Here is a 10,472-nt window from a genome sequence, read left to right on the forward strand (position 1 = left end):
GGTGTTTCCCACTACAGTTGCCCCTGGGTAGATCGTTAACTCATTAATTAAGCCTTTCTTAGGCCAGTCTCTTGCCTTTGCCCCCTAGTGTTCTCATCTAAGGAAGCACCCCAGCTCCCATGGCCTCCTGCGCTCCTCCTAGGCCTGCCCAGAGGTAACCCAACCTTTCAGTTGCTGGACTGAAATACGGTTCTGGGTTTGGCTTCAGTTCAGTAGGATTTGTGTTACGTCCTGGTGGAAGAGTTCCTTTTTCTCAGCAAGCACTGCCTCTGCCCAAGCATGATGTTTGGTCAACGGAAAACACATGTGAAGAGCGATAGCTGGTGTCATAGGAAACTACTAGGGACATTCCAATAGCACAGTGTGTCTACTGATTAGACAAGGTGTGGTCATGTTAAGTCATTTGTCAAATTAAGCTAAGGATTTCACCCTGCTGCACTTGGTGCCCGAGGAGGGGGGTGTGCAGAGCAGGTTGTATACCCTCTGCTCTGCTCTGCTCTGCTCTGCTCTGCTCTGCTCTGCTCTGCTCTGCTCTCCTGGTAGTGATGCTTCTGGAGAGACTGGGACACAGATAGAGAAAGTAATTTATACTTCCTGTAGTAGGTGTGCGTTGACTTTTTTCTCTTCCAGTTGTTTTTTTATTAGGTTGGTTGGTTGGGTTTTTTTAAGCAGGCTGTTTCACTGGTTTTCCACAAGTGCCTATGCAAGTGCCCTGTCTCACCTACCCTGACATATTTAATCACATGTAATGTTTAGCACTTAAAGCAGATGATACTCTGCAGCTGCTTCTGCTGGGAGAATATTATCTAATTAATCAGAATGCTTTATCATGTACTACCTGTGTTTATTTTGCCCTTACTTGGGAGCTGTGCTCTGAGAAAGTTAGGAGGATGGTGTTCTGCTCTTGGTGTGCTGGGACAATTGCTTCCAGGAGGGGTTTAGAGACAGGAGACCCATGCTGAGGAGCTCTGACGCTTGACACTAATCGGGTAGAGTGTGTGCGCGCGCAGATTTGTCGCAGAGGCAGGTTGCGTGAGAAATGTAGAAATACTCCTGAGTGCGTGCAGGAGGGGTGCAGTGATGGTACACGTTGGGAGCAGTAATTACCCAGTTAGTCATCCCATTTCTGTCGGGTTAAAACGCTCCCGTGACACCTCTTGCCGTACCCTGACTTTTAGCCAAAGGGCTGGTTAAATCAGTCCCTTCTGTGCATTTACTGCCTCGCTACTTTTTGCTTTAAATAAACTCTGCTTAAACAATTGTTGTGAGCCTGCAAGTAGGAGTAACTGAGGGAGGATTAGGCTTCAATGTCCGCTGCGTTTTGCAGGCTACAGGTAGTTTTCAGACACCTTTCTGGTTTTAAACTCTGAGCACCTTGGGGAGACAGAGAGAGAGAGAAGAGAAAAGCAACAAGTAATGAGCACAACCCGCTTCTCTAACCCTCCAGGCAATCCCTGAACTAAGAACACCTTCTTGTGCTGGGAGATCGTGAGAAGGCAGCCGCTTGCCTTTGGCTGAGCTGAGAGGAATTCTGCGGTTTAGCCATGGAAGTTTTTGCAGGATCGTATGGGAGAGTGAGTGGATTACGTTGCGCTTTACCGAGACCTTGTGGAGAATTTTTTTCTCCTTCTGTACCCTTTTGGGGAATTACTTGCTACCATAACTAATTCGTTACGTTAATATTTCAAACTAACACAGCAAGTTTTTGCTAAAGCCTGTTAAATTGAAGACCTAGGCCTACTTTTGTTTCATTTTTACCTAGAAACAGGAGTTCCTGGTTCTATACAGAGCTTTTAGCATCTCTCCTAAGCCCCATCAAGAACCAAGCAGAACACTACGCTGACCTCTATGCCTGTTTTTTCTTATTGTTGCCTTAGACTTTTACTTCCAGTCAAAATTGTATTTTCTTCAAATTCATCAGAAGCTTTCTAACATGATGTGTTGTAGAAAGAGGATCAGGGTGCTATAGCTGTATTATTCTCGTAAAATGCCATCATTTACATGAAAAACCTCCGGTTTCTAATCGCTACGAAGACAGTGGCGGTAGAGGCTGAAGATGCACGGGATGAAATTAGTGCGTGTTGCAGACCCCATTGACAGATTCCAGAGAAAAGGATTTTCGTTTCTCCTTTTTACCAACGATAATACTGCCAATAGCAGGCTACCGTGCAGATTCTTGAGTCTCACGATTTTTCACGTTTTTGGCTGGCTGTTAAGACGTTAGGCAGCTGCCCTGTGCCTTTGCTGGCAAGCCGAGTGCCTACAGGCCTTGAAATCAATGAGCGCCAGCTTTTGCTACAGCAGGTCTGGGACTGTGTGAAGCAGCTACTGAGCCACCGGCAGCTGGGTTATGCCACAGTGCGCGTTGCTCAGGTGTGTCACAGGCATACAGACGCGACCCTCAGTATTTTGTGCCGCTCCAAAGGGGGCTGTGGCTGCTCTTGCAGACGCAGCTCCCAGCTTGGCAAAGGCCAAACGCCCCAAGTTTCTGCAGCTCCCCAGAAGGTATTCCTTTTTTCCCCTCTACAAGGGACCAACATTTCAACCTCCACCCTCTCGTGGGGTCACAAGTTAGGGAAAGAGCCACCAGCCCATCAGCACTGCTGCACTCCCTGAAGGTCCTGCAGCCTGGGCTGAAGCATTTGTGCAGAAAGGCTGCCACCGTGTGGCCTTGTCCCTGGCCGTGGCGACAGCGTGCAGGAGGCCCTTGCCAGCAACCTTGCTCCCACCCTGCCCTTCACATCCCTCTCCGGGGCTGTTTTTCAGTTGTACTTGGCTCTGCTGATGCTCAGCTCCGTAGGCCTTTGCAGGCACAGGGTGTCCCAGCCTGCTGGAGCAAGCCCTTCCCAGCCACGATGGGCTCTCTCGCTGCCGTGCTAGAAAATGGAAAGCTCTGGCTTTTCTGGCTTTTCTGGCTTTCTGCACGTGGCAGGAATAAAGCAGAACTGAAGGCCAGCTCAGACGACAGACCTGCAAAGCAAAAATGTCGTTTCACAGCTCAGACTTCTTGTGGAAACGTGCTGAGTTTCCTAGCACAGAAACACAGCAGCTTCAACGGTAGTCAGTCTGCCTTAAAGGCCAGAGACTAAAGCAGTTGCTATGAGGTTGGAGTTTCTGCTTCTCTTATACTTGAAGCATTTGTCTGAAATGCAAAGCCGGTCTGGTTTAGAAAAGAGGGAAAGTGGGCCTGGGTCTGGCACTTGCATGTGAGCTATTTCCTTCCCTGAGCAGTCTCCAAACCAAACGTGGCCTGTGTTTTTGGAGCTTGGGATTTGGTTGGGGTTCTGGATCAGGAGACATGGTAGTAGTTGTGTGCGGTCACGCAGGAAAGGAGCAATGCTGTAGCAAAGCGGATCCATGGACTGTTTAATCTCTGTGTTTTCCCTGACACAGGGCTACTTAAACACTGTTCAAAGGCATGCACAGCACTCAAAGACAGCCGGTGTGTAATCCTTATTCCCACAGAGACATGGGCACCGAGACACAGTGATCCACCCCCAAAAGAGTTTATCCTAGCTGAGGGATGGGTGGTACTGATGCAGGTTGGGTTGAGGAGGAGAGCTGAGCTCTCCCAATCCACTTCCTGCAATCATCCCTAAATATAGAGCTGGTACTGACGCAGCACTTCGGGGTTGGCTGTGAAATGTCTGGCACGCGCTGGCGTGGAATTTTCAAAAAATCTTTTCATATTTATGGTAGTAGCTTTTGTAGCTGAGCTTTAGCAAACAAAAGATGGGAGCCAAGGAAACCCCAACCGTGCTCCAGCGCGCTCCTAGGCAGCAAGACACCAGCCAGCTGCCTTGCCGTGCATCGGAGGAGCCTGGATCTTGAGGCTTGCCACGGACAAGCCACTGCTTTTGATAATGCTCTCCTTCTACTTTTCAGCGGGGGAAGCTGATTTGGCAGCTCTAGTCTCAGGGACAGCCCATAACTAGAGAAGTGCAGTTCCACATGCCTAATGAAGCAATGGAGGCTCTTGGGGTGTTTGGGCCTTGACGAGAGGTCGGTCTAGCCCAGGGTCCCTTGCCTGTGGGTGAAGCCCAGGATGGCACATGAGAGCAAGGCAAGCATGGGATAATTCTGCCGTGTGCTCTCCCGTGCCCCTGCGAGCCACAGCACCAATTTTGTGAGCAGCAGAGGGGCCTGGTGACCTCTTGGCTGGCTCCTGGCAGCTCTCCAAGCACTCTTTCCAGGCCACGTGCAACACCCCTCTAGGAGCGGAGGACCAGCAGTGCATGTGACTGGCCACGTCGGGCTCCTGTCGCTGCCTCCTGCACCGTGTGTTGGTCAGGCTGGTCTTGCTGTCTGTTGCTGGCCATGGCCGTGGGCTCCCCTAGCCCCTCAGGGCCCCGCCACTGGTCGGAGGAGCCCCGTGCCTGGCTCCTGCCTGCCGACACTGTGGGCATCCACGGCTGCGCCCGGCCGTGGAGCTCAGCCAGTGCTGGTGCCTCGCAGGCTTTGCTGTTGATACCACCCAAACACACGTGCGACAGCTCTGTCCCTCTTTATTTGGAGAGAAACGGCTGATCCCCAAAGCTGTCGGTCGGGGTTCTCTCAGTGCACCCCCAACCCCTGCCCTGGCAGAGCCACCTTCAGTCCTCGCTGGAGGTCTGGGCCAGCAGGCTCGGGGGGCAGGGAGGCTCTTTCTCTTGGGGCTGGGGCTGGAGGGCACTGGGCTGGTTCTGCTGCAGCAGGGCTTCTGGGGACGGGCTAGGGGGGGTGCGGGGGCCGTGCGGAGGATGGGCGCGATGGTTTTGCAGGCAGAAGCGGTGGCTGCTGATGTTGGGTCCGGCTCTCAGGGGCACCAAGGCAGATGGTCTGGTCCTCAGGGATGCCGACGCGGCTGGTCTGGATGTCTGGGCGCAAGGGGTGGCCGCCGCTTTCCACCTGGGCTTGCAAAGCTGAAGCGAGGCGCCTGTGGAAGAGAGGAGGCTGCTGAGGCCCTCAGCTGCAGATGAGACACAGGCACTCTCCTCCACAGCACAGCCCAGAGCTGGCAAGGCTCACCACCGCGGGCTGAGCTGCTGGCACACCTTGGCTGAGGTGGACACCTGCACCTCATGGCACCACCGAGCAGGGGCATTCCTGCGGGCAGGTTCACCACTCAGGAGCGGGCGCTAGTGCCCGTCTCGCTTCCTAGGGCAATCTCATCCCCTGCTCTTTCTCTTCCTGACCTTGCTTTGCCTATGCCTGTCGCTCCTGGGGGCTGCTCTTGTCCGGGCACGGTCAGTTGGAGCTAACCCTGGCTCTCTCCAGCCAGAGCGGGCTCCCGAGAAGGCGGCGCGGGATTTAAGAGGCCAATTAAAGCATCTGACAGCAGCAGAAACCTCAGCAGAGTTTTTTGGCCAACCGCTAACTTGGCGCTCCGCAAGCAGCCCGACTAGAAATGCTTCGTGGCTACGAGCAGCCACCTAAGGCAGCAGTGGCGGAGGGAAATCAACGACTCACTCTTTTCTCTTCCTCCGCCAACGGATCATGACATAGCACAACAGTATCACGAGCGGCAGGGAAAAGATGGCTGCTGCTGCGCAGCGCCTTGGCACATCTTTGGGCCAGAAAGCACTTGTGGTCCTCTGGGGACTGGAAACATTTGTGGTTCTCTCGCCGACCGCACCTGGAGGAGCAATTCGGGATGTTAGTCCGTCCTGTGCGCACCTTTGATATGGCCAGGAAGTTCTGGCACGCCCCCGCCCTTTGGGACAGGTTGTCCCACCGAACAAAACTCAGAAGGCCAGAAGGAGAGCATGCGGGGGGGCGCAGCTGCTTGCCCAGTCGCTCCTTCGAGGGACACGGACAAAAACCATCCCTGCAGCAGGGACTGCCACCCCCAACTCGCCCTCCCCCCCGCGCCAGCTCCCACACCCCGAGGGGACGCAGTCAGGCCTTCTCAAGAGGCACTTGAACCTTGCTCTCCCCTTCTCCCTTGTCTCCAGCAGGGGCACCGCTGGCAGCCGCTCCCAGCTTTCGGGACGTGTCTCCCACTTAGGGACCCCAGCAAGACTGCTCAGTACCTGAGTCCGTTCGAAAAAATTCATATACTCTGCCGCGGTGGTCTTCACTGGGCCTCGACAGCACTGCCAAAAAGCAGAGACGACAGGGAAGGCCTCAGCATGGCTCAGGCACAGAGGATGGGGGGACGGGACAGGGAGGTTCCCTTTAAGCCCCTGCCCAATCTGGGAGTCAGGGCATCGCTCTGGACCTCAGCTCACGGGAGGGATCCCGCTCTGTGCTGCTCTTGGGCCTCTAGGGCCTCAGGGCAAGCTCTGGGATGCAGCTACAGCGGGGGTACATTTGTGCAAGAGTCACATCTCCCATCATCTGCGGAACGTGGTCCAGATGCCTCGAACCCAAAACGCTTTCAGCTTTGGCTGCTGACGTGACGTGCAAGAGCGGGCACCGGGGGAAGAGCCTGCTGACACACAGCCATCCTGATGGGTGATGCTGGCTGACCATGGGACAGCAATTACCTGCCATGCCGGCGGCTTGCATCGCCTCTGTTTCTTGAGGAGGGACTGGCAGTGAGCCGCTGCTTCCTTCGGGAAACACCTCGTTTTTCACAGCCTCTTGGTCCGTCTCTTGAGAAAGAAGGAGGGACAGCTGGATCAGATGGAACCGTTCCCCATCAGGGAGATGGCATCTTCAGGAGGCAAGACTTCTCAAAGACTTTGATAAGGTTTAGAAAAAAACGCCTGGGCTTTTGGGGCTGCGCCTCGTCACTACTCCAAACAACAGTCACGCCTGACCTGCTGGGAGACTGGGAAATTGCACGTGATCTTCTGGTTTGCATCGTTCTTGGCAAGCTGTAAGGTGATGCTAAATGCCTTTCTTCAAAGAGGACAGGAAGAAGTTGCAGCCAGGCCAGCCAGGGAAACAGCCCTTCTGAGAAAGGCCCTCGTGCCCTTCCCTGGAAGCACCGGCAACGGTCACATTCGTCCCTTCCCAGATGTCGCTCCGCAGACGGAAATCGAGCACAACCCAAAAAGCCTGCAGAATCAGCATCTCCACCTGACTTCCAGCACTAGGAAAGGGCAACCAGCGTTGCTCGGGACCTCGCTCCCGCCTGGAACTGGCCCAGTGGGCCAGCAGTGCCGCATGTGAGCTGAACAGAAGTTCAGCACGCGCCGGGCCCTCAAATCTGCATGCCAACGTCTGCCCAAACCAGCTCTGAGCCGTAACGGTAAAACTGGCGCTCAGCTTGAACCACAACTGGCAGCAGAGGCTCTGCATCATCTCTGTGGCTGGCCAGCACCTGCCTGTGAGGCGTGAAACCCAGCATCGCTGCTGCGAGGCTCTGATCGATCCCTTCCTGCTGCGCAGGCCACAGCACGTCCAGACGCGTAGCTAAAACCTCCAGTTCCGAGTCTGACGGCTAAGGCAGAGTGAAATATACCCACCGTGCCCTCTCTCCAGCTCCCTCAGGATTTCCCTTAGGACTTCCGATGCCTCTGGGCACTTTTTTCCTCCTTTGCCTTGGAACTTTGCTCTTCGAGGAACTGAGCAGAAAGTATTCGGTTCAATTTCACATGAATAAATTAGAGAAAAGCAGTGCTTAGCCCCTGAGGTCAGCAGAGACAGACTACTCACTCCTGCGATGCCGGCTGGGCTGTGGCGCAGCACCCAGCCGAGGAGCCGGAAAAGTCCTCCCTGCAGGCCCATCTGTAACTAAACACCCAGAGAAGCTTCCGTCATCGCCTGTGATCTACATCGGCAGAACTGCATCGCAGCAGCGGTAAGGGCATCACGCAAGGGGGGGGGCACGCGCGTGCAGGTCTCCATCCTCACACCTGCAGAGGTGCCCAGCTGGCTGACCGTTGGGCTGGCAGCTCCCAAAGGGAGGAAAAGGCCATGACATACCCACGCGATCTCCCGCAGCCTCGCTCCTGGAACCCAGCTGGGAAGCTCTGTCACCTTCGCCTGCAGGCACAGCTGCAAACAAGCGCAGGACACAACAGCTCCCGTGACGCAGCTCAAGAAACTTCTTCAGATAAGAGTGGCAGGGAGTGCAATTCAAAGGGGGAATTGCCCCACGGCACTCCTCTCTCCCTTCCGCTCAGGAGCATGGTGTTTGCACCAGAGTTACCGCATGCCTGCAGTGGCACTGTGCTGGGAGGAAACGAATCACCAAGGAAAGGGACGTTGAGAACTTACCTCCAGGATGCCCCAAGGGCTCCAAACCAACATCCAGCTGAGAAGCTGGATAACCGTTGCCACCACCCTCATCTAGAAGCAAGCACAGATGAGAAACGTTTCCCTTGCACATTGGGACCCACTGCTGCCTCAGTGAACTGCAGGCACTGGAAGGGGGGCAGGTAACAACGTGGGAGCCAGGTGTAGGTCGAGCTTGCCAAAGCTGCAGAGGGGCCTGGTGCCCTCCTGGCGGACACCTGGCAGCTCTCCACACACTCTTCCCAGGCCACGTGCAACGCCCCTCGAGGAGCGGACGGACCAACATATGGCCCCTCGGGCTCTCGCGCGCAGACAGGAAACCCTCACCAAAGCACTGGAGGAAAAAAACCATCATCCACGCTTCTCGGGGAGAGCAGCCCGCTAGCCCGTGAAAAGCTGCATCAGCACCGCCCACTTACCTGCTCCCCTTGCTCGCCACGGAGCCGCCCAGGCAGCCCTGGCATGCAGGGCCACCAGGAGGAGGAGGATGAGGAGGAGGCGTTGGACGGGGGCCATGGCCCCCTGCACTCGCACCATGCTGCTGCTGCTGCTGCTGCCACTGCTGTGGCCGCTGCTGCTGCCGCACTCGGGGCAGGGGGGCTGAGCAGTCAGTTCATATGGCTGGCGCAGCCCCGCGGAGCTCTGTGACCTCACAGCCCCGCTGTGACCTCACGGCCTAGGCGAGGCTGCATGGGAACAGCTCTCAGGGTGCTCATGGAGAGCTGCTGGAGCACAGCTGGGGGAGCTGCCCTCCCGGGGAGCGGAGCACGTCCCATCGGGCAGCTCCGTCCAAGGGCTGGGACGCAGTCCCACGCGGGGCTGAGCCCACGGCTCTGCCCTGTTTTCCAGGCACTGTCACAGGGGCAGCGAGGAACTCGCAGTCCCCCAAAACAACAGGAACCCCCAGCCAAGGGGTTTCAGGACCAGTGAGAAGCAGGCAGCCCAAGCACCTGAGACCAAAGGAGCTCGCTCTCCCTTGTGGCAGCCACCTTGGTGCGACGTGTCCGGCCTCGGCCCGTTTGCGCACGAGTTAGCGCACAGTCAGCGACCTGAGAATCACTTTTCTTGCCGGTTAATGAAAAAACAAGGGGCTGGCCGGGGTGGGAGATGGAGGCCTGGCACATTCCCTTGGCTTTTGCATGATTCTTCTCTTTGAGCAGGCTAAATAAATTGAAGGTGTACACCAGGATGTATTGCTCTCTGGAGAACTTCCTACCTCCTCGGGTGCTGTCACCAGCAGCTCACGAGGCTCAAGAGTGATTGATTCTGAAAAACATGTGTTTCATCCCAGCTATATTCACGTCATTCGTGCAATTCCGTTGTTATCAATACAAAAATATTTGCCCTGCTCCCAAATGGCTGCGAAGGAGCAAGGGGAAGGCTTGAGGGGCCGGGGATCTGAGGAAGGGGCTGCCGGCTGCTAGAGAAGGGGGGAGCGGTGAACTGCGCCCAGCCGCTGGCCCGGCTGAGCCCACGAATCCTGCAGCAAGCACGGGGCATCAACGTGGGGTCTGAGGGCACTCTCCCCACCCACCGCCCTGACCAGTCTTCCAGGAGCAGCCTGCTACAAAACCTGCGCAAAATCAGCACCTCTCTTCTTCCTTGTCCTCCCAGTTCCCTGGGGTCCCTTCCCACCTCCCAGGCAGAAGGCAACAAGAGAGTGGGGACGAGGGGGGAGACCTCTCCTGGGCACGAGAGCAGAAAAAGGAAGCCCAGCCCAGAGGCTCAGCACCTAACATACACCAGCTACACAGAAACAGGTGTCTTCACCTTGGTGTTTCCCACTACAGTTGCCCCTGGGTAGATCGTTAACTCATTAATTAAGCCTTTCTTAGGCCAGTCTCTTGCCTTTGCCCCCTAGTGTTCTCATCTAAGGAAGCACCCCAGCTCCCATGGCCTCCTGCGCTCCTCCTAGGCCTGCCCAGAGGTAACCCAACCTTTCAGTTGCTGGACTGAAATACGGTTCTGGGTTTGGCTTCAGTTCAGTAGGATTTGTGTTACGTCCTGGTGGAAGAGTTCCTTTTTCTCAGCAAGCACTGCCTCTGCCCAAGCATGATGTTTGGTCAACGGAAAACACATGTGAAGAGCGATAGCTGGTGTCATAGGAAACTACTAGGGACATTCCAATAGCACAGTGTGTCTACTGATTAGACAAGGTGTGGTCATGTTAAGTCATTTGTCAAATTAAGCTAAGGATTTCACCCTGCTGCACTTGGTGCCCGAGGAGGGGGGTGTGCAGAGCAGGTTGTATACCCTCTGCTCTGCTCTGCTCTGCTCTGCTCTGCTCTCCTGGTAGTGATGCTTCT

General features: G+C 55.5%; 1 protein-coding gene across 4 annotated transcripts; it reads right to left on the reverse strand.

The window, feature by feature from the left end:
• Positions 1 to 4,621: 4,621 nt before the first annotated feature.
• Positions 4,622 to 10,200, reverse strand: LOC148050124 (uncharacterized). Of its 4 annotated transcripts, none has more exons than XM_087745037.1 (8): positions 8,586 to 10,200; positions 8,149 to 8,220; positions 7,855 to 7,926; positions 7,395 to 7,662; positions 6,468 to 6,575; positions 6,012 to 6,074; positions 5,449 to 5,614; positions 4,622 to 4,915 (listed from the first exon to the last, which is right to left on the reverse strand). In XM_087745037.1, exons 1-8 carry the CDS (start codon positions 8,628 to 8,630, stop codon positions 4,711 to 4,713), a joined length of 999 nt encoding a protein of 332 aa, XP_087601163.1. In that variant the 5' UTR covers positions 8,631 to 10,200; the 3' UTR covers positions 4,622 to 4,710. The 4 variants fall into 4 exon arrangements, 3 of the variants coding, with proteins under 3 accessions (XP_087601163.1, XP_087601160.1, XP_087601161.1); XM_087745034.1 differs by having other exon boundaries at positions 7,395 to 7,493; positions 7,585 to 7,662; positions 8,149 to 10,198; XM_087745035.1 differs by lacking the exon at positions 6,468 to 6,575 and having other exon boundaries at positions 7,395 to 7,493; positions 7,585 to 7,662; positions 8,149 to 10,199.
• Between the last annotated feature and the right edge of the window lie 272 nt (positions 10,201 to 10,472).

Source organism: Nipponia nippon, unplaced genomic scaffold, assembly GCF_047370975.1.
Source record: "Nipponia nippon isolate SJK-2023a ecotype South Korea unplaced genomic scaffold, ASM4737097v1 scaffold_9, whole genome shotgun sequence".
In the NCBI taxonomy this organism is placed as follows: domain Eukaryota; kingdom Metazoa; phylum Chordata; class Aves; order Pelecaniformes; family Threskiornithidae; genus Nipponia; species Nipponia nippon.

Excerpts from the sequence above, each read along its gene's own strand:
- LOC148050124 (XM_087745034.1), bottom strand. The coding sequence starts at position 8,521 with ATGATGGTTTTTTTCCTCCAGTGCTTTGGTGAGGGTTTCCTGTCTGCG. Across the intron at positions 6,576-7,394 it reads GGAGCTGGAGAGAGGGCACG|AGACGGACCAAGAGGCTGTG; the intron begins GTGGGTATATTT and ends TTCTTTCTCAAG. Across the intron at positions 5,615-6,011 it reads ATTTTTTCGAACGGACTCAG|GTGCGGTCGGCGAGAGAACC; the intron begins GTACTGAGCAGT and ends TTGCTCCTCCAG.